The following is a 23,991-nucleotide window of genomic DNA, read 5'->3' on the forward strand; positions in this document are numbered from 1 at the left end:
TTAAGTGACTCACAAACAGCAGATCATTTTCCTCTCCTTTTGTCCCCAGCTGCTCAGCCTGCCTTAAATAGCTACTGCTTTGAATGCAGTTCCCTCTCCTTTCCACACATGCTGCCAAAGACATCAGCTGAGAAAAAAATTGCAGAAAATCATCTTCCTCTCATCAGTGATTCATATGCTCATGAACTTACACCTTGCTCAGTTGCTTATCCCAGATCCCACTCTGTTCTTTGCATTTTAGTCAAATGCCTCAATCAAATGCACTTTAAGCTCCTGTGAGGCTCTGTGCCAAAGAAAAAAATTATTTCCTCTATTCACCACCTGAGCTTGCTTCCATTTTTACTTTTCTCCTTGTTAATGTGTTGCTATCTTCCATTTGTTGTGCTCTTATCACTTAGAGCTGGTCTCATAAAAGCTCCTTCTGGTTTCATACCAAAGGAGTGAATTTCCTAAATATAATCTGTTTGTGTAACCTCCTCCTAATTCTCCCTTATACTTTACAGGACATTATCTGGACTCCCAGATTTACAATCTAGCCTCTACCATTGCCTTCTCCATGAAGGTTAACTAAAATTAACTAGCAAGAAACACAATCCTACAGCAGTCACTTAAGAGTTTTCAAGTAGGACAGAAGATAAGGCTGAAGCCTAAAAAAAGGACAACTCTGAACTCTCATTTCTTCACCATAAAATTTTCTTGTAACGAAGACACTCTTGTTTCTTCACAGCTTAGTGGCCTCTTTTTAAATTTCTGCAGCTAATGCTATTCCAGTTTTTCCTGGTTGTACATTTTCTTGAGAATTGTTTCCAGTTCTTTTCCAGTGGAGGTTTGTGGTTGTACAGCACTTGGAAATCATGAATATAAGGAGCCCAGAGCGCTGTAAAATATTTTGACAGCTTGTTCTTGAAATCAAAACATTTCACCTGAAGGGCATAGTTTGCTTGGGTGGAAAATAACAGCTCATTTTCTTATGCAAAACAACTCTGTGGCATACTGAAGGCACACAGAGTTATTCACATGGAAAAATATCAATTATTTTGTGAGTTGCCCATGCTGTGCAGTGCTGTGGGAAGGTGGGCATTTACATAGTATTCTGATTAAGGTGTATTTGCATCCCTGTGGGACAGGCATTTCCATGTTCTTAGGATGCCAGAAGTGCTTGGATCACGTTGGCTTCTCCCAACATAAGGGATGCACCCAAGTCCCCGTGGGCTTCGACTGCTTGGGGCAGCAGAACATTAATTTTTTTTTTTCTGCTGAGGTTACCTTGTACAAGCCAGCACTATCCAAGCAAATCTCTGCATGGAATGGAATGGAATTAACAGAGGCCAAGTGCTGAGGAGCATTAACACACTGAACTGCTGGGAAACATCAGCACATCCATTGGAGAGTGTGAGCTTTTCTCACTTTGTGCTCAGGTGAGTACAAGGCAGCCCTTTCAGGAACATATGTAAATGGAAATGGATTACTTAGGTTAATAAAGCAATGGTTTGAATATGTTACATTGATTTAGATTGTCTATTGTGATTAGTCAGATGAACAAAAATGACAGGTCTTATGGCCCGCAACAGCCAATAGCTTTTCATAAAGGAAGATAATTCAGCAAAACTAAAGACAGTTAAAGAACAAAAGGTGAGCATCAGTAAAAGTCAAGCTGTGAGCCTAAAAGTTGTAAGGATTTAAATATTTAATAGTTGTGGGGTCCTTAGCAAGTAATATTGGCAAAGTTGGGAACATTAAATCAGATCCACATTCCCTTTTGTAGAGTTTCAGCTCTCCCATGTCATCAAAGGCAGAGGACTCAGAAATCCATAGCCCAGTCCTCAGAGTTACCAGAAGGTTAAGCGACAGGCTGACAGATAAAGAGAAAAATATCCTGCAATTAGCCAAGCAAGTAAGGGTCTGAGTGACTCTGGAGGTCCAGTCGCAGCTAGGACCGAACTGCAGCTGTAACTGTGTGTGTCAGCTGGGTCAGCTGAGTCTAGATTCACAAAAGGTATAGCACTAATTCTATGTGCAATTTCCAGCCCATCTCTACTACGTATTTCGTCTTGTTTGCTTGATGCTGTTTATTATGAATAGCCAACACATTTGCACAAGCAGCTGATGCATTTATATTAATACTAAGATCACTTTTTCTCCTATGACATTTCAGTGAAATATTAGAGTTTCCTTCCAGACACTAAGTTCCAAGCAGAGGAAGTACAGAGAAATACAACCAGCTGGTTTCTATGGGAAGAAGTGGCTGTGCCTAACTTTGGTTAGTGAACTTATTTTCATTGCCCCAGTACAAATATCACAACAATTCTATTAACCTGTTGCATACCTAAAATATTTTCAGTTTACATAGACTGAGCAGTCAGTGACTGCTCAGAATGTTGTACAGTGATGAGAGTTCCTCACAGCTTCTTTGTGGTTTTGTGGATTTGAGCAGTACCCCATTAGATGCAAAAGCAATCTGACTGCATCCATCCATTTATTGTGTGTGTAAAATATTCCTGAGTTTTAGCATAGTTCTGTGGCTGCTAAGACTGACTTCAAAAATATCCATCAGTCCTGAAAAATCTTGAAGAGATGTTCATCTGCTTCATTCAGATAACAGGCTATCAGGTAGAAATTTTAAAAATGCATGTGTGGCACTATCTGGAATTTTGTTTTGAAATAAATGTATATTATCTGATGATTTTAATTAAAAATAGGCACAGGTCCTCAACCTTCCCTCTCATAGTTTCACAGGAGTTAATGGAATAATGATATAACAATGTTAATACCGCTTTTAAAAAAGCAAAAATAAATCAATTTATCATCACAGTCCTGAGGTGGGTAAATAGAAGAACCACTGGGATTAGACACAGGTAAATGCTGAGAAATTAACAGAGCCAGCCATAAATTTTGAAGTGCCTAATTTAGTGTCACCTCTGTCCTCACAACTGGACTGGACTGACTCTTCTGGCATGACACTGTTAAAACATTCAAATTGTAGCTGTTTATGCTCTGCCTGGCCAGAAGCTCCACAGATAAATATCAGCTGGATTTTGTATGATGTTTATTTCCTTTTGCCAAAGCTAAAACCTGGGACTGAATCAGGCACAAAGGACTTGATGTCAGTGCAGATGCTGAAAGTTTTCTCCCCTGTTGTAAGATGCTGAAGTTAGTCTCAGGAGCACAATGTATGAAAGGCTTTTGGTCCTCTCTGGCACACAAGATATTCTCTAAATAAGAAAAAATGACCAATTAACATTTCTGTTCTTCTGCTATAATGTTTAGAAGCAAGCAGATGCAAAGCTAAGGGATTACAGAAAGTATTAGTATTTTGCTGCCAAGAATATTTTTAGTAATATGTGGGACTAAAGTGCATCTTAGGTCATAATTTCTAGTGTTCTATTAATGAAGACAAGAATTGAAAATGATCTTATAATTATATGAAGCTCTATCTTCAAAGTACAGAAGAGTAGAAAGGGAGACTGCAAAAAACAACAGTTTGTGAAGCCTTATTCTGGTTTTCAGTCTGAATTTGTTCACTAGCTGCTTCTATACTTTTTTTTTTTTGTCAATATAACCATTGTGCTAAAATAAATTTTTTTTCTCACCAGGTTACCTCTCTGTATTCAGAGGGCAATCATAGCTCCTCTCTTCTTTCATCTTAAGAGACAAACTGGTCTTTCATTCTTCTCCTGCAAGACAGTTCAATTCTCCTGTTTGTCCCACCTCTCCATATCTGTTTCCACCTGATTTCGTCTTCCTGGAGCACAATTGACCAGATTCACTGGTTTTTGTCCCATGTGAAGTTTGTAAAATAGATTGTCCTGAAACTTCTTTTACAGATCTATAAAGGATGAGGATAAGGAATAACCTCTTAACATTGCTAAGGGTGAAACATGGCATGTGGTGCTTGGGTTTTACTTTCTGCTCTTAGAAGATGAACATGGCTAAAATAAGAAAGATGTTCTCACACAGGCAGGAGTCAGCTTTGCTCATGATTGTACCACAGAGGAAAATCAAACGAGACTTAAACTCCTAAGGCTGCTCTGGTGTAAAATATGTTTTAGGTGTTAAAAATATTTTAATTGAGAAGACAAAAATCCCTAAGTCTGCAAGTTGGGAGAGCTGGGATCCCAGTTCGTGAACCACTGGAAGTTTATGCTAAGTGGAGACATTGAGAACCAGGAATCTGGGTAATCTGAGCAAAGGATTTGGCCTCAGGACAAGATTTGGAGGGAGGCAAGAAATCAATCAGTAAGCCTGCTTGTTCAGGAGAGTGAAGGACAGCAAGGGTTATACAGAGGGAGCCAAGAGCTGGGGATGAAAGAATAATTATCAAGAGCAAGAGACAAATTACACAGATCAGCAGCTGGCTACAATCCCTTCTCAGCCAGTTCCAGGGAGCAATAAGGTCCCCTCTGGAGCTTTTCTCCAGGCTAAACACCCCAGGTCCCTCAGCTGCTCCTCATCAGACCTGTGCTCCAGCCCTTCAACACCTGCTGCCCTTCTCTGGGCTGGCTCCACTGCCCGTGACCCTGGGCAGGAATGTGCTGCCATTGCCCCCATTCCTTTTGTATTATGGCCACTATCAGGTGAGAGTGGTGCTGCTTAAAAATAGGCTGCATTTCTGAAAGAAGTAGTTTTAAAGAAAACGTTGAGAAGGTTTGTCAGGGCGCATTGTCCTGTCTGGTTATTCACATGCTAACTGTGTTGTTCCTGCAGTACCTTCAGCTTGAAGATCAGCCAGAAAACGAAACTCTGCCTTCCCTGAGACAGTCAGACAGACAAACAGTGGAACAAAAAAATGCCAGTGAAGTGAGTTGCTGTTTATGGCTATTTTAACAGCAGGAGATTTATGTGATGGGATGACCAAGTTTGAATAATCTGTACAGCTTTATTTTCCTTCACCCTTTGAAGGGGATATGACTATTCTGATTCCTTGTTGTCAATTCTGCTTGCCATTTCCATTCAAGTAAATCCCACACAGTCAGTGAGATCATTCTGACTGGTGAGTAAATATTAAAACAACTAATATTACCCATAAGAACAAGAGGTAAAACTGTTTGGTTTATCCTGGTCTTTCATTTTGCTTTTTTGCTTGACAAGAAAGCTAGTAAACATTTAATAAAAATCCTGAAAATTTATCATATATTTGATAAAAGTTTCTTATTGTTGCTAAAACAAATTCTCTGCTAATTAATGCCATCATCACATGATGTCTCACAAAATACAATATAATGCTATGTTTGGTTTTCATTTGTGTTTTCACAGACTTTCTATACTTGCACTTCCCTCATGTATGTCTTTATATATACTTATAAATATGCACTTTTTTTGCTTGCTTAAATATATTTTTTGCACTCTGGATACAAATAAGTAGAGAGCTACAAAAAAGCTTGCTTGTTTAAGGTGTCACTGTCACCATCCCTTGTAATAATTATAACTACAGCCACATAATATCCTGACACTATTATATGATCTTTTTATAAATTTGCAATTAGAAAATACCATTACTGATGATGCTGAGAAGTGGCTGTGGAACACAGCTCTCCAACCAATCTCTATAATTCAGAGAGCAGGGGTTTGATAGCTGAGCTCTCAGAGCCCCCTTAGGAACATCAAATGTTTTTTACAGAACTTGAGAGTGCTTGTCATTGTTTTTAATGCTAAGTTGTTTTTTTTTTTTTGATTGGTTGAGTTTTTTTGGTAGGGTTTGTTTGTTTTAAGAAAACTGGCAATATTTTATACAGAAGAAAGTGTTTACCCTCATGTCTAGCAGAAGCCTACAGCAAGTGGCAGGGGAAGAGTCAAAGCTGTGAATTTACTCAATTATTTATGCCCCCTAGAAGCACATATGAGGCCCATGTTTCCTATCAGTGTTAGCTTGGTAATATTTTTTAGATAATTCCTGTCATTATAAGCAAAAAATGCCACATAAATTAATTCCTAATCCTTTTGAACTCGAGAAGAAATTCAGTGCACTCTCTAGAACATTCCTACCTCTCCTGTGCTTTGTTAGAGCTCCACCAGCTGCAAGCATTACCAGTGTTTCCAGGGTGAACAGTCAAGTTAGCAGTGCCAGTATCCCTGTTTTGCTGTGTGTAGGGTAGGAGGAGTGGCTGAGCCCCTCTCCCCAGCAGCCAGCCACACCATAGGCTCTCAGCCACCCCAGGCTGCACAGGGCAGAGACCACAATGCTATTTTCAAGGGCAGATGTTGTTTCCACAGGTCAAACGCTGGGGAAACCATGGCATGGTCTGAGTCTGTGGATACAGTACTATCCAATAAAGGTAAGAAGGGATGGAAAAACATATGTGTTTTTAAAACATTCGTCATCCCATTTACCCAACATTCCTGCCGGGTTTTCACTCTGCTCTCCATTCAGCTCCCCACATGCACTGAACTGACCAGAGCTGCTGGTGGAGGTGGGGGACCTGCTGTCCTGAGAGGTTTGTCCAATCTGCAGACACAACATACCTTCTGTCCAGTGCTCAAGGGCAGGCAGAAATGCTATGAAATAGTTTTTATTAAAGTGACTGCTAAATTCCCCTTGCAGAGGTTTCATTTTTAATAATTTTTTTCACAGAAACCCACAAAGGTTTCCTTAGATATTCCTGAGAAATATGTGCATTGTGCAGTGACTTCCAGTCAAACAAAAAATTACATATCTAAAGTCACTTCTCCTAGAAATGCCATTTCTACAGACCTGACACCACAAACCACATGCAGCTTGGAAATTTCCTTGCCCCTGCCCCATTTCCTCGCAATAATATTGTGGCCTGGACCTTGGGACGCCTCCACCCTGTTCCTGGATAGCATTAACTTGACTAATACAACTGAATTTGGGTACTGTCAGCTTTCTTTACTCAGAGGTTCTGATTTGGATTAATTTTAAAAACATTTATTCCAAACAAACCTTTATTTGTTTCATTTTTTCCCCTTCAAAGTGAAAAAAAAAAAAAAAGAAAAAACAAAAGAAAAAAAGAGGAACAAAGAAGTAACAAAAGTATCAAGGAGTCCATCTTTTATCCAGGTCTTAATCTTTCCTTGCAAGGAGATGGAAGCCCCATTTGGGCAGGGAACCTCAGCTGTGGGGGAAGCACACTAGCACAGTGTGACCTACATTTCTATTTGCTTCTCAGCCGAGGAGTCAGCCTCAAATCTCTGATTTCCAAGCCACTACAAAGCCTTTTGAAACCAAAAACCTCTAGGATGCCCTTTTAACAAATGTACCAGTGCTAAAGAGACCAAACCACAGCAGGCAGCTGTTGGGAGCAATCCTTGGTTGGCAGCCCACTGAAAAACTCTCTTAGTAGTCCCCTTATCAGCACTGTAATTTAATCTCCTATTTATTTCCCCTGCAGCGGCTTCTCAAACCTGATTGCTGGCTGACATGTAAAAGAGTGGCAGATACATAGGTTACACTATACACATTCTGTAAAAATAAAAAAATATATATATATGTACACACACACACACATGTGAGTACGCACACACATAAATTGCACTGGCCCTTCAGTTTTCCTCCATCCACTATCTGATGCATTTCCCCCAGAGGGCCTGGCAGCTTTTCGGACATTTTTGAAGTCTGAGTTCAGTGAGGAGAATGTGGAGTTCTGGCTAGCCTGTGAAGACTTCAAGAAAACCAAATCCTCCACTAAGATTGCGTTGAAAGCCCAGAAGATTTATTCTGACTTTATACAAGCTGATGCTCCAAAGGAGGTAAAGAGGTTTTTGTGTGTGTGCTTTGGGTACTGAGGATAGGGATGAAGTAGAAAGTTCAGATCCAGACCTCAAAGAATGACCAAAACCACAGTTCATCCTGGTTGTAGCTCCCATTTTAATGTCCATTATTTACCAGGTAAGCACCTTGTGCAACGCTGTGAAGCAAAGATGTTATGGTTTACACTTCACATTCTTTACATTCTTCACACTGGGAATAAGTTTACCTCATCTTCTGAAATTTCTGCCAGAAGTTTTAAGGACGTTTATGCTCAATATAATTTGTTTTCTCTAATCATTTTTTGTAATGCAGTAAGCACCATCTCTTCTGTATTCAATGTACCAGAACATTAGTAGGTTTATGATTGCATTTGTTCTTTTGTGTAGGTACTTCTGACATGAAGAGAATGCAAAAATTTCCATCACAGAATTCAATTTTATAATTATTTCAAAAAGGCTTACTGTGAAAGACAAATTGCTTATTAATCATTATTCACTTTCTGCACCTTAAACATTTACACTGATGTTTTTGCATTTGCTAGAAAGAGTGCTTTAAACATTCCCATGTATTACATATGATTGAAATGTAATCATATCCATCAATAATAAGATGATTGATTGATATTATTGTTAAAAACAAAAAATCCTTTAAAAATACATAGGGCCAAAGTCTAAAATGATGCTGAGTACCTTCATTTTTAATTTTCTCTTTGGTAATCAGTACTTCATAGGATTTGTTTTGGCAGAAAGATGAGAAGGAAAAGCAAGTTTTTCCCTTATTTTTTTCAGTGATGCCATCTTTTTAAGGGCCAAATAAAATGAAGAATTCAGTCTGCTAGAAAAGGAAGGGATGAGCTTCCTGTTTATTTGCATCAGTCAGGTTATTTGGGAGGAAATTCAAATGCAGCTTTTGTCCTGGACACAAACAGACCTCAGCTTTCTGAGCAAACTGACACTGCTTTCATGCTTCTCTCTTCCTACAGATTAATATTGACTTCCACACCAAAAATGACATCTCCCAGAACATCTCTGAGCCCACCCTCCGCTGCTTTGATGCTGCTCAGAGCTCAATCTACTGCCTCATGGCAAAGGACTCTTTTCCCAGGTTTCTGAGGTCAGAAGTGTACAAGGAACTGGTGAAGAAGCACCAGGACAGAAATCAGAAGAGATGGCTCCCGTTTCTGTGAGGAAAAACACTGAGCCTTTAGGAATTTATAATGCCTCCCATTGCAATTCAGTACAGATAATTATTAATTATTAAAGGGATTGCAGAAGCCACTTTCAAGAATCACCTGTGCCAACTTGTTTTTAAGTACAAATTGCACATGATGCTTTCTAATAACAGTAGAGAAATATTCAAGAAGCAGGATGGAATATGCTAGACACTTGAGCTACCTTCCTAATAAAAAACTTTGCCATTGTTGTTTATTCCCTGTGATTGCTTCATTTTTGAAAGCGATATGAGATTTTTAAGCATAATGTTTTGGTTTCCTTGTTTGCTGTTGATTCCTCTTTAGAAGTACAGCCTCCAAAATAAATCCCTTTCAGTAGACTTGAATACATTTACTCCTTCATTTGTCACCTTATCTGAAGCTTGCAAAATATTTATATCCTCTTTTAAACTTGTTTATGCTTATTCAAAATAGGAGATGTAGAAATATCGTTGATAACACACTATGATAATATTTAATAAATAGGCAGCTGCTTTATAACAAATGTTCTTGGCATTCAGAGCAAATTAATGTCACACAATACAGCTGTCTTCAAGAAGAAGGTCGTGAAGTTTCTTTGTGTTAATTTAATTTTTTACTGAAATGTCTATTTTATTAATTGCATAGGCATCTGGGAAAAAAACTACAACTGAGCAAATCTTCCTTTGTGCGTTTTCAATTAATTAATTTAATTTTCTTTGCTTTTTCAAATATATTGGTGGCACCGTCCCCCCACATACGATGAAATAATTTCATGAATTGCTACCAATGAAATTCATTTACTAATTTCATTTCAATAAAATACAGATAAGCAGAAAAGTAGGCATAAGAAACAGTTTTAGGCTGTAAAGTAAACATGTAAATCAGGATTTAGTAGTGGAGTTATCTTTCAAACCAGCAAGGTATGATTGGAACCTGCAATCTTCAGGTGTTTACAGATGTACACACTGATCAAATCCACCGCTTGGAGGATTTATTACACATATTTAGATGAAAGGAAGAGAGTTGTGTCATGGTATTGAAGAAAAAATATTTTAAAGAAATAATCTTTGCAATGGAAAAAAATTTCTAAATACAAGAGACAGCAATAAGAGTTTTCAAGAAGAAAAAAAAATCTTTAATTTTAATTAGATGCTTTTGAGTGCTATAAATCTCCAGGAATCTTGCCCTGCTTGGAGCTCTGCTCATACCTTCTACACACCACCACATCCTTGTCCTAGGTTGACTATATGATGCTTTTATCCCCCATCATCTTGTTCTGTTTATGCTGAATAATAAGTTTTGCACCTTTAAGACTTGTTGCAGAGAGTGAAGGGGGAGAGAAGAAGCAGCAGTTTGTTTTCAGACACTGCACTCACTCCTCCACATTCCTGCTCCTGGGCCGTGCAGTCTGCAGATGGACAGGCAGCGGGACAGAGCTCTCCTTTTGCTTTAGTTAGTTTTAGCTAGCTGAGGCAAAGAAGTTCCCTGCACTGTGTTTTTATTTATTTTTTCCCTTTTCTTTGGCCCTGTTCAAACCTGCTCTGGCCTGAACACCAGCAGAGCTCTGGCAGCTGCACCTGTGGCATTTCCAGCACCAGAGGGACTGATCAGAGACTGAGTGAGCCGAGCTACAGCCCGGGGAGGGACTTTCTCAATTTGTCATCTCTTTTGGAGCAACAAGGGGTTTTATTGTTTAATGCTGTTTAGGTTTTATTGTTTAATAAACAGTATTTTCCACTTTTCTACAAAGAAGTATTTTTCCTGAACCAGTTGGGAGAGAGGCCAATTAAATCTGCTTTTCTAGAGAAATCCCTTTGGAAGTTCTCTCCCAAATTTGTCCTGAACCAGAACAGTCCTGTATGCAAAATAACCCACTTTATCAAACTACATTAAGGAACCAAGTCATTTAGACCGTAAAGGGTATTAAGTAGCCTGAAGGCCTGAATACACTTCTCAAGTTAAGAACTAAGGTTAAAATCCTGACACATCTTAAGCAGACAGGGTGAAAAATATCTATTCTTTGATACCCAACTTCTAGGCTATCACCTAGTTTTAATTTTTGCTGTCTGCATTTCCTTTTCTCTTCTTTTCTTTCTTCCCCAGTGCTGGTGGTTAGTAGAGACACGAATAGGAAGGCTGAGGTTAAGCTGCAAGGAGGATGTGGGCTCCTCTGGCCGTGCCACAGCTGCCTCTGATCTCACAGTGACATTTCTGGGGACAATCGCCCCTCCTGCCTGCGCTGCAGCCAGGGGGGCCCAAATTATGGCATTTACTCAAAAGCGCAGCAAGTCATCTTCCCTTCCTACAACTCCCATTTGCGTTTTCAGAACAGAAAATTCCCGCAGAAAGGTAGAGGTGGGATCACACCACTTTTCATAGTAGGTCAAGCAAGTAAAAACCCAGAATTTCTGTGCTCCCAATCTTTTGGAACCTGAGGATAAAAAAAGTGCTTGAAAACAAGTGGGTGGTAATGAAACCTCACAATTCCCTCTGTGCCCCTATAAATCCTCCCACTTCTGGCTCTACCCCGGCAGAGATAGAAAGTGCCAGAATGGTGGCTGCCAGGGAGCTCCAGCTCCTGGCCATTTGAAAACACAGCTTAAGGAGAAGTTACAAGCAAATATAAAACAGTCAAGCATCTTCAAAATGATCTGTGCCATTATTCTGATAACTGCATGAAAACAGTATCACAAAACATGACGACCACGTTATGTCTGGCTGATCCTCTGTTATCGACAGCACCATTATTGTCAAAAGAGGTGACAATTTTTGACATTTTCACATATGACATGAATTTTAATAATTACACTGTGAAGAACAATTAATGATTTTAACAAATTTTCCATTAATTTATAATGTTTTTATGAGAAATGTAAAGGAATGGCACCTCTAGGGGGTATATCCCTGACTCAAGGGTGAATTAACAGTACCAATTCTTTCATAACCTCTTAATGAAAGCTTTGGTACTTCTAATTCACAAAGTTAATTAAACTTTTGCTGTTGATCAAGCCTCACAACATTTTTATTAATCTGTTTCAGATGCTAAACATGAGATGAAACTTGGAGAATTTAAAGAAATTATCACCATAAATTCGTATATCTTTAAAGGCAATTTGATTGCCATTCACATGTAATTTTTCAAACTCTCAGAGAACTATCTGCCCATATCATATGCAATTACATAGAAGCATCTACAGCATATTGAAATGGTTTGGATTTTAGCAATCCAATTTATGAAAACTTCTGTAATGCAATTTATCATTTAAGCATTATAAAAGATCTATTTCAGAAAGTGTTTGAAAACACCCACCTGTGAAAGATGGGAGGCAGTAATCTTTATTTCTCTTTATTTCCTAGGTTTAAAACTGCTGCTTCATACTCCTACATCACCAAAAAAAGGTCACAGCTTAGCATTCAAGCTCTGATAATTTGACTTAAGAAAGGCCAAGGACAGAAGTGTGATTTAGAGGATTTAGATTGAACTTTGCCAAAAAGACTCAATCTTGGTCAGCACAAAAAGGCGGGTTTACCAAAAAATCCTACCAAATATAAATGAGAGTAAAAAAGCCAAGTGAGTACCACACATTTTAAAAAATAAATCCCAATTTCTTCGCACAGTGCCAATCCTAAAGCTCCAACAGCATCTAGACTCAGAGATCCCACCATATTCATCATGCTTACAGCATGAAAGGACTGTTCCAGGTTTAATTTTAAAGGCATATAGTCTATGTTTTCATTCTATTAATATATTTTATATGTATAAAATATGCATAGAAAAATAATAGGCACGTACATCAAGATAACAAATGCAGATTTGCCCTCAACAGAGGATGGATATCAGGATTATTCTGAAGTTCAGGACCACAAACTAAAGGCAGACAGGTACATTTTCAGTTGCAGACAGGATTATATAACATCCTTTGGTATGTCTTGTCAAAGGTTTGTTAAATTCAACACATTTCTGTACATTTTGGAGATGAAAACTCAGTATTTCCTCTTTTGCCAGAAAATTCTCTGCTAACATTGTAATGCAAAAATGTACTTGAACAGACACACATAATTACAGGCTTTGCACAGGAACCTCTTAGGCATTTGTTTGTTCAGATATTGATCCAAACAAAAAAGATCAGGAGGTGGAATTCCCGAAGCAGTGCCTCCTGCTTAGGCAAGACAACCATCACTCTGGGAACCTAAGCTCCTAGCCTTTGAGGAGGATTTTCAGCGAGCCATTTTCAGTAGGCTTCTGCTCCTGAGGCGTTTGGATTGATGCCAGAGCCCAGGGCCCTGTCCCCATGGCTCATCCTATTCCTCCCTGAGCTCTCCACTGGGAAAACAGTGCCCTTCTCACATTGCCCGTACTTTCTGTATACAAAGCTCTCTCTCGGTGAGATGTCTGCAGCTGATTCTTGACCCAGTCCAGCTCTTCTGAAGGACCCATCTTTTGAAACGAACCTCAGTCACAGAAAGAGCAGAGACAGCTTCAGCGATGTCTGCAATTTATCCAAACACGAATGACACCGGTGTGGTCAAACCATTCCAGTGAGCAGCAGTACCAAAATGTTCCATTTGACAACTTCCCTACGTGTGCGTGCCAAAGTGGGCAAGTGACTTCCTGTTTTTTGCCTTCTCTCCGCACCACACACCTTTAGAGATGCTCCAGCTTGTGAGAAATCGTGTGAATGATGCCCATGAGCCAGGGGAAGGGCCCCTGCTCACCTCTGTGGGGGTTGGATCAGACACAAGACAAGAAAATCCAACCTGAACTAGGCATATAAGAGTTCCAGGAATTTTGAAGACTACGTGCCAAAATTAACCATTTTTAATTTAAAAACTCCCTGGATTTTGGGGAGAGCAGGTGCTGCATCTAGACTTTACTGCTATGTCTTAGAAAGGGAAACCTACCATTTGTAATATGACTCCTGCAAAAGGCAATACAGGGGAATTAACTTAATGAAATCACTTTAATATCTTTATTTCTGGAGGATAATTACACTCTGCAGTGCTGGTGGAATTTTAAAGCACATTATGTATCTGAAATTGAAGCATGTTTTCTGCCTTTTGGTTTGCTGAAAAGCGAGGCAGGGAGAAAACCATAAAGAGAGGCATTGTCACAGTTGTTGACACCAATTAAAGGTCTCATGTAACTCAAGAAGCAGCCTGTGCTCGTTAAAACAAAATGAAATGGAGTAATGAAAAAGAGATCCTCATGCATATTCACCTTCATTCAGTAAATAGTGTGCTGCCTAGGAGCGGTAATTGTTTGATATGGTAATTTTGAATTTTATTTGAAATACTTATCTAGTAACAGAAAGTGTTTTGGCTAACTGACAAGTGGCACTAAAATTATCACTGAAAGCTCTACTTTAAGTATTCTTAAGCTGTTCATTTTGAGAAAAAAACACCTCCCAGCAAAGTTTCTTTTCCATTTTTTTCCCAGCTTTTCAACTTCTACAATATTAGGCCCTGGAAATTAGACTCAATGTATTAATATATATTTCAAAGAAGGCCCTGGATGCCTTGATCTTTAGTAAGAAAAATGAGTCAATACTAGATCAAATGCTTCCCTACTTTATTTTTTTATACTGTTGCTATGGTTTCTAGCTGCAATGTCATAATTTCTCTGTACTAAAAGAGACATTGCCTTTTAATTTTTTTTTCCTGTATTGCATGGGTTAGGTTATTTGCATATAAAATGAGTAGAGCTGGATTTGTCTCTCAATCCATATCTGTTTCCATTTAGGTTTGCATGGAGGTTATTTTTACTTCTATGAATAGTTTTCCTACTATGCATAACAGTCCTGGAAAGACAAACAAAAGCAAGTACTCAGTAAAAACCGTAGGGAAAACATTTTTTTCCTAATACAGTGGTTACAACTTACAGGCTCATAAACCAGGGAAGAAGAGGAGGAGGGCAATCCATAAATAAATTGTTTCTTGAATAATTTCAAATATGCTGTGCTTCTAAATGTCATGTTTTCATGGAGAGAATAGAAGAAATAATGAAGTTAAACGATTTAGTATTTTGGACAAAAAAATGTTGCAGAAACCCCTCCATGACTCCAACTGCATGGGGAATACAGCAAGACAGGATACAGGGAGATTTCCCAGCCTAGTCTCCCACACTGGTTCATCACCCAAAGGCTGAGCTGCAGTGGATTCACCTTTCAATTCTTAACATAATTCCAGCAGCAAAATGACTTTTATTAAAACGCATTATGTTTTATCCTGCCAAATATAGAATACCTGCACTGCATTAACTACAGGCTACAGAGGCCTTGGTCTTTAAGCCCCCACCACTCATAAACAATGTTATTAATAGTTATTGTCATCTGCTTGTAGATATTTCTGCCATCGACCTTGGGAAACACCCAGGGTTCCAGGGGCAATTACTTCTAGATTGATTATCTAAAACAGAAAGAACGCGAAGAAGTGGAAATATCACAAATTCAAGAAAGCTCATTCTTCACATCACAGAACAGGGGAAGCTCCTTTGAAAGGCTGAACTAGTTTGTTATGTAAAACATATTCAAGAGAAAAGGTGCATAGGCAAATGCAGGCTGAATGGGCGGACAAGAGAGAGCCTAAGAAATGCTCTTGACGCTGTAAAGTGGCATCAGGTGAATGAGGAGATGTCAGCCCATGGCATTTTACCCGGTAGCAGGACACTGCTGCTCATAACACCAGCATTTTCCTAAGTTCTGCATTTTGTTTTCCTGGTCTCTTACCCAGGCTCCTCACCATGAAGGGACTGATCTCACTACAAGCCGGTTTTGAATTTGCACAGTGCTACCAATTTATCTTGAAGTGTCATCTGCAACTGTATGATGGGAATAGCTTCAAATTGATTAGAATTTAATTTCCAGAACAAATGGACTGGATTTTGATCTCTGTGCAGTCATTTTGCCTGTTGTCATAGGATAAAATGGCCCCAGCAAAAAGCTCTTGTACTTATTGAATTTCTTGCCAGAGCTGAGATTTTTAGGGGAATAAAATGAAAATTGCAGCTTGATAAATGGCATAAAAGGGTTTTTTTTTGTGACATGGTATCTTTTCATGTCAAATGGCAAGTACAACATATTCCAAACTAGACAGACTCATTAATGCTGACACCTTTTACAGCCCCAAATGTTTTTCACTGTTGATAGTGACTCAGTATTGGAAATTATATCTTCTGAGACAGGAATTACCAGAACAAACTGTACTTGGATCATACTTCATAATTCTGATATTTATCCCTTTTTACAGCTTTTCTCACCCTTTATGAGGATCCCTCTGCAGTGACAATGCTTCTTTTGTCACAAAGACATTGGTTTTCATTGCAATATTGCATTTTGGCATACATTTTAAATAGAGAATAATTTGATGTTTTTAAAATATCCTTGATGGTTGAAATTGCCTGTTAATGGTAATCCTCCAAGCTTGTTCCCATATTTTTATTAGGACTAACACTGGGTTTTGTTTGCCATGCATGGTGAGGTAATAAATCTGTATACTGGACCAAAATTAGAAGTAGAGGAATGGTAAAGGAAGGTACAAATGGAAGATCCTGGTTCTTAAAAAAAGGTCATAAAAATCTCCCCAGGTTTCTGTGAAGCAAATTAATAAAAACACATGCCTACCACCATTATTACTTTATAACCTAAAAATGCATTTTACAGGGCAACGGTACGTATGGGTTTAATAATTACAAAAACAAACCCTTTTGCTTCTTTCTTAAAGGGAGCAATGTGGTTTGTTTCCTTTTAGAATGGGTGGAAATATTAATTAACTCACACTTTGCTATTCTCTGTATAAGGAGGGTTTTATGCATAGGAATTGTCTGATGAACTTTAATTTCCAAAGGGCTGTTTCTAGCCAAAGTGTTTACAGAGCAAAAGTGTTCACAAAGTGTTACAAAACATTGCAGTCTGTGCTACAAAATTGTCTGGTTTTATTGTACAAGAAAATTGTATCTCATGTTTTATTTTTGTAATGCATTTTAATATTATTTTGTGTTACTACTAATTTTTTTTTAAAATTGTGTATTTAAAATTAACTGAGGGATTGATTTTTTGTTGGCAGACCGTATGAACAAAAGAGAAATGACAACAGGAATTACAGGCCACTAGAGATCTCTTAAATTCTTCAATTATATAAAAGCGAGGGAAATTCATATGCAAATTGAATTTGCTGGCGTTAAAAAGGGAGGTGGGTACAATGTAATTGCAGAGAAACTGCACAGTGGCAGCAGGATAATGACAGAGACATATAAATGCTTTATAATGCTTTATAAATATTAAGCCAATACAACTGAGGAAAGAGCTTGGAGTGCAGCCCCTTGGGCAGGTGTCAGCTCACAGCGATGTTCTTGAAAGACATTTTGTGCCTTGGTGTAGGGACTTGTTTATTCACGTGTTTGTATTAACTCCCACCAAGGCCATCAATCTGAGCCCCTAGATAACATTTATGTAACGCCCCTTTAGGTTTCAATGGGAGCACAGACTCCAGAAATCCAGTTAGAGGGATGTGGCCTTGCATTAAGAACAACCCACTGAGCTTCTCTTCAAGGATTGAAAGCAGTCCAGATGGATCTGCACATACAGGCCCGCAGAGTCCCAGAATTAAATACACATCTAGAATGCTGCAGTTTGGAACTATTTAGGGCTCATTTCTTTTTCAAAAATCCTATCAGCATGCAGCAGACAGAGAACTGTTGCTATCTAAAATTTCCATGCCATTGGCATTTTTAAATCGGAGGCACCTCAGTTATCTGAGAGATGCAGGAAGCCAGTGACTGGGTAATTAGGGCTACAGAGGTTTGATTTATGAAGAAACATTAAAGAGAAGAACATAAATATGGTGTGTCAGTCAAGGAGATGTGAAGCATGGATTTTAAAGTAGCTTAAAACCAAACTACAGGATGTGTGTTGTCACATGGAAGGTGATTCAAGGGACTGGAGGAATGGGCTCACAGCTACACAATACATTCTGAAGCTTTGTAAAGATTGTCAGTGTTGGTTCTAAGGGAAAGGACAGAATTCCCATGAGTCTGGACACTCAGTTATGGACCAGAGGAGTAATCCTCACTGGCACAGCTGCTGGACTTCCACCACGAAAGAATTCCCTTTTGCCTGTACTCCAGTGGACACTGACCCCACCTGACCGGGACACCAAGCTGGTGTTTTATTCCCAGACAGCGGAATTATTTAGGTTTCTCGTTCCCTTGGCACTTAAACATCCTGGGCATTTTCAGGAAAATGTCTTTGCTCAATCCAGGCACAGCTGTCCTTAACTGAAAAACCGGAGAACCTCAGAGGGGCTAACATGTGGGAGAAGGAAGGGGAAAAATCAGGACAGACATCATAATTTACTTATTTAGGCAGATATCATTGTTAGGAAAACATTAATCTGCTTAAATTTCAACACCTAAACAATCCATCTTGCATAATTATGGCAGGAGAGCACGCTGCAAACATTGCTGCCCAGTTAAATTGGTGCTGTCAGACAGACCCAATTGCTGTTGCCTCTGCAGCACCAAGTTCTGCAGACAGCCCCTCTGCAGCACTGAAGGGATATTATCTTCAAAGAAAAGGCATCTTTTTGCATCCTCATCTCTTCTACATTGTACCTCTGCTAAGAAAATAGCTGTTCTAAGACAAAAATGTCAAAATCTTATTAAATACTGTGGTACCACCTTGTGGCAGCTTTACAGATAGCTCTGTTGGCATTAAGACTGAATGACTTTTTAAAATTAAATTAGAACAGTTAGCATTTGGTCTCATTAGAGTTTTGAGCTGTGTTCTGAACCATCTGCATCCTTCTATTAATTGGAACACCTGACATTTGAAGAAAAATTTAAATGTATTCCAGTGAACACCGGATATCAATTTTCCAACACTATGTAAAAACATTTATAGAGACACAGAAGCTGCTTTCTGAGGCACCACGGTGGGAGAAGATGCCAGGCTTGCCTGTCAGGTGGGACTGGCAGCTCAGGAAGCTGCTGAGAGACTGCAGGTATCAGCAAGACAAGAGGCAACCAACAGAGGAGCCCACGTTGCCCCTGCATTCTCACAGATTTGCAAGGAGAAGGAAGCCAGTATGAGGTACAGAGGGAGGACACAAACAGGACAGCAGCTTCTGCTCTCATGATGAAAATTAGAGGATGGCATGGAAAGCTCTGGAAGGTGAACAGATGTGTAAACGGAGCTTCCATGGTAAATACGATCTTTTGGAAAGCAAAACACAGAAATCCAGATACTGCTAAGCTAACTGGAGGCACCAGAATGAAAAAGCATTTGTTTTAGCTGGCCTGGCTGAGCCAGCAGCTAATTAGCTCATCTGTACTCTCCCGCTTTTGCATCCTTTTAGAGACTCCAAAGTGTGACAAACAATAGTTTCCAGGACCTTTTGGGTTGCCCCTCCCACAGCCATCTTTTGCCTTCTTTTACACAGCACTGCAGGAAATGAGATTTCTTCCCTTAAACAAGATGAACCATCTGTTTACACTTTGTGCTTTGGTTGAAGGCTGTCTCAGGGTATTGAAGCTTAGGGACAAATTCATCTCTTACAGCTTTGACTGATTTGAAAACACAGAGCAGGAAGGAGAACTTCTTGTGCTTGAAAACAGGAATTCACAGGAAAGTGAATTAACAGGAAAGTTGTTTATTATGTGTACAGGGAAGCTCTGTGTCTTTTCAAATTAATGCTTTAAATATGAAGCAGATTGCCACATCCCAGCTTAAACTCAGGTGTGCTTCTGTTTCATTCACACCAGTAAGCACAAGTTTAGTGTAAAAAACCCCTAAAACTGGCACAGAAACCAGGCATGAATGACCAAATTTGAAGCAAAGGTTTTTGTCTCTGTGAGAGCTGGCTCTCCAGCATCCTGCTTTTCCATTCCCAGCTGAAGTCCCAAGGGAGAAGCACTGGGATTGTGCATTGCAGCTGTTGATTAAGGTTAGCGATGAAATATGAAAATACCAAATGGTTGAGGGTTTGGTACAGCATGAGACTAAAATACAAAGTAAGAGAAGAAGTGAACAAAAGCTCTTGCATCCTCTCAAGAACATTCTCCGTGTAGGTACCTTCCTGTCACACTTTCTAATCTCTCCAACCCCGTGCCTGTGTTACCCCTCTGCCTCAGATTTAAAGAGATCACAAAAGAGTGCCAAGGTGGCCGCTAGAGGAGCAAACCTCCTTTCTCCTGAAGCACCCAGATGGATGCTGGCTCCTGCCAGACCAATCAGATGTGTACTTTTGGACTATTTCTCTCACTTTCAGAAGCTGCCCTTTGAAGGCTCACACCACTGTGTTCCCAGTGTCCCAGGCTGTTACAGCAGTAAAACATTTTTCCGCTAAGGAGGCACTCACGTACCTGGGACTCGCGGTTTTCAAACTCTCCTGCGTACTCTATAAGGCAATGTTGATTGTGACCTGTCAAATAATCTCCCAAAATATCCATCATTTATGGGAGCTATAAGCCTGTGCCTTGATGCTACATTAAATAACTCGTAACTCATGGCAAGAGAGGCAGCAGAAAGGGAAGATGTCTCGAGCGAATTAAAGGAAGGTTTCTTAAACAGTTTCTTTAACCTCTACACACTAAGCGCCCATTTATCACCCTGTGCTTGCAGCAGACCACGTCACACGTCCTCTCCTCAGGAAAGAAGGCCAATTCAGAAAGTGTTTAAACATGTGCTCACCTCCCAGCTGCTGAGCAGAAAGTCAGTCCTCACTGAAAAAGCCTGAGGAAGAACATTTTGAGAAAACACGGCATTTTTGGGTTGTTTTTTTCCCATGCTACAGACTGGGCTGAATGCTGTCTCAGTAGGCTGGATAAGGAAGCTGCAAAACACTGTGCACAAACCGTCTGCAAAGTGGGTGGTAGAAAGGTGGCAGGGAGGCAGAGATATTTCGTCAGATATTGCTGTAATAGAGAATATTTTTGGCTCTCAACTTATTTGTACCTCATTTGTCAGCAAGAGCCTGATAAGTTCAGATCCTGGAATACAAATGAACAGTCTGAAAAAATTTCTGTTCCTGAATGCCAAGGCCAGGATTTTTCAACGAAAGCTTTTTGATGGGAAAACGATGAGTGAAACCCCAGATTTCCTAGAAAAAAAAAATTAATTTAAAAATGTATGTTACAAAAGGACTATCCTGAGATTTTTTCAGGTTAAGGTTGGAGAGGAAAGAACAAGAATAAAAATAATTTTCATCATGACTGCAATATTTCCTCCCTCTTTTGGAAATAACCAGAGATAACAAACTAAGCTGGGATGTGTGGAGGTGCAACAGAGCCCAGGACAGCTATCTCAAGTCTCCCTCACTCCAGCTACTGCTTATCTTGTGACTAAGGGGCACCTGTCTGCGTGGTGTGGGTTCCTCTGTGAACACACTTTCATTTCTGGCTTGGGTTTTTCTTTTTACACCAAACCCTTTGTCCCCCAACTTCCCATTGCCCCCTCTTGCCTTTTTCCTTGATTTGGAGCACTTTGGTTTTTGAGGTCCTGGTGATGCGATCCCACGCCTGGCTCTGCCCACAGAGGCTGAATGTTACTCAGCCTGGGGGTGGACTTGTGACCTCATGTGCTTTTTTTGGTTTGTCTGCCTTGGGGGAGGGTGATGGAGATAGCACTCTGGCCCACACTTGAGCCTCTCCATCTATATATAGATGTATACTTGTGATATTTCCACAACTGTCGGGTTTAAGGGCCATGTCACAAAACCAGAATGAAGGTGGTGACTTGCACGGAAAGTTTCTGCCAACGTGCCCAGCTGTTCTGCAGGCCTGAGTCACCCTGGAGTGTTCTCCTCCTCGCCACTCCTCCCTGCCCATCCTGGCCCAGGCAGGGGCACCATCCGCTTTGCTGCTCAAAGACATCTCCTTCCCAGTCTAGGAGAAAATATCTAACTACAGCACTTACAACACCCTTTTTAACAAGCGGACGTGAGAGCCCAGAGGCCAGGGCAGCCTCTTTTCTCTGTGGAAATTGGTGCCTTCTATTCTTAGCATGACAAAGTCTCACCCTGCTTCCACCCACCACCTCGCCCTTACATAAGGTTCCGTTCCTTGCACCCACAACCCTTCTCCTTCACACCTTCTCTCCCTGCTGCCTGCAGACCTCTGGCAAGGCAATGGCAGCAGGGGAGTCAGAGACACCGGGGCCTCCTTGACCTAAGTCACTCAAGCACAGGCACAAAAATAAAACAAGCACCAAATTTGCCAAGGTTTAAAGGGACACAACAAACGGTGGGCTCAGACAAGCCTAAAGTTTTTTTCAAAAACTTAAAGGTTTGTTTTAGTTGCCAGCAGAGGACAGCAAGGCTTTATACATGCAGAGAGACTGATTTGCTTCTCTGCTCTGGGAGAAGTGACTGGTCAGCGTTCAGATATACCCTTAGGCAAAGGCTTCCAAAGAGAACGAGTCAAGAGTGTACATAAAAGTGCTGCAGAAGCAAAAACCTCCTGAGAAATGATGGAGCCATCCACTTGGCACAGCAATTACATCATCCGGATACTGAAAGCCTCAGTTCTTAATCCTGTTCGCCTTCAGTGCCAGGCTCAAATTTAGCCAGAACTGTGGGATAACAACAATAAACACCTGGAGTACAGATCACAAGGCCCAATCTTGGATTAGAAACACAACAACCTATTTTACATCACCAAAAGTATCGAGGAGGAGAATTAATTTTTATTTACTAAAGCTAATTTAGTGCTATTTTTCATTCTGAATGGGTTCCTACTCGCCCTTAGTTGCTATTTCAGAAGGGCAGAAACTGAAAGTTCAATGTCACAGCTGACAACCATGTACCTTCAAAATTTTAGGGCACTTGGCAGTGACAGTATGAACTTATTTAGGCAGCTGCCTCACACTCTCTGGCTCTTGAAATGAGGAAGAAATTTTGAAATGCACACTGTAATTTTTGATCATAGCTCTCCTTTTCCATGACTTCATATTCCACAAGACTTCATGACACTTTATCACCAAGGAATGACAACATTTACATAGTCCCCCATCACAAATTAACAAAAACCTCTATTGTGTCTTTAAAAATCAGGACAAGAGATTAGATTTCTTCTTTAAAAGACATGGGGAGATCAAGGGCTCTTCTTTTCTACCTTGACAAATAAGGAGCATCCTTTTGGAAACATTCTCAATAAGACATTTTAACTTTGTTAAAAATATTTTCCAAAAACATGAACTACTCTGTAAAAATCTCAAAATATGGAAAAATGAATGAGAACATCCCCAAATGCAATACAGCATATGTATGTGCACTCCAAATGTGATTATGGAATTCATTTTTGTACTTTGATTATTCATGCAGAGAAGCATTCACATCCTTGCATAACAAGTGGGACATAAATACCATCCTTAGTTTTGATCTCCATGTGTTAAAACCATCACTTCCAAATTTAAAAGGCTTACAAAAAGAACTAGAATTGGGGCCCAGTAATCTCCTTACCAATAAAGAAACAAAGAAATTAAATCAATTTGATTTGTCATGGAACAGATCAACGAATGATGTGATCATAGCCTATAATAGAAATACAAAAAGCAGGACCAGTTCAAACTAGAATGAGACACTGTTTAATGACAAGACCATGTTAAGACACAGTAGACTGGTACTAAGCTTTAAATCCAAATTGGATAGCATTCTAAAGAAAGTTTTACTTGCACACAGTTGTAAAGCTTTCATTTTGCAGCATGTCAAACTAGGTCATCAAGGTCTTTTAGGGGTTTAAAAACCTTTGAATCTGCTGTATGAATTTATTTTGTAGGTATTTTTTAGCCCTTTAATCTTCTCAACACTTCTGTTGAGAATCTGACATCCAGTCTCACTGTACTATAAATGCCATGGATCTCAGCTTCTCAGGAGCAGTTGCTAGTTTATTGCTATTCACAAGGTACATTAAGTTGCAGCATTGTGCCTATCATCTGTTTTCCCCTGAGTACCTCTTTCTTCATGCAAGCTGAATGTACCAAAATTAATCAAACAGTGCTCAAAAAGAGAGAACACAGAACACCCTGGCTGTTGGACGTTCATTCTATGATATGTACTGGTTGCTATTAACAGCCAGAAACAGTCTTAAGCTTCTGGCAGCTGT

General features: G+C 39.7%; 1 protein-coding gene across 4 annotated transcripts; it reads left to right on the plus strand.

The window, feature by feature from the left end:
- The first annotated feature begins 449 nt into the window (after positions 1-449).
- Positions 450-9,134, plus strand: RGS21 (regulator of G protein signaling 21). 4 transcript variants are annotated; one of them, XM_063165352.1, is made up of 6 exons: positions 450-1,418; positions 2,156-2,260; positions 4,705-4,797; positions 6,196-6,272; positions 7,538-7,704; positions 8,688-9,134. In XM_063165352.1, exons 3-6 carry the CDS (start codon positions 4,787-4,789, stop codon positions 8,889-8,891), a joined length of 459 nt encoding a protein of 152 aa, XP_063021422.1. In that variant the 5' UTR covers positions 450-1,418; positions 2,156-2,260; positions 4,705-4,786; the 3' UTR covers positions 8,892-9,134. The 4 variants fall into 4 exon arrangements, with proteins under 4 accessions (XP_063021422.1, XP_063021425.1, XP_063021423.1 ...); XM_063165355.1 differs by having other exon boundaries at positions 6,211-6,272; XM_063165353.1 differs by having other exon boundaries at positions 2,180-2,260.
- Positions 9,135-23,991: the final 14,857 nt, after the last annotated feature.

Source organism: Melospiza melodia, chromosome 11 (genome assembly GCF_035770615.1).
Source record: "Melospiza melodia melodia isolate bMelMel2 chromosome 11, bMelMel2.pri, whole genome shotgun sequence".
NCBI lineage: Eukaryota > Metazoa > Chordata > Aves > Passeriformes > Passerellidae > Melospiza > Melospiza melodia.

What these genes read in the sequence shown, in the direction of transcription:
- RGS21 (XM_063165352.1), top strand. An exon ending in TACAGTACTATCCAATAAAG is followed by an intron (nt 6,273 to 7,537) that starts GTAAGAAGGGAT and finishes CATTTCCCCCAG; the next exon opens with AGGGCCTGGCAGCTTTTCGG. An exon ending in AAGCTGATGCTCCAAAGGAG is followed by an intron (nt 7,705 to 8,687) that starts GTAAAGAGGTTT and finishes CTCTTCCTACAG; the next exon opens with ATTAATATTGACTTCCACAC.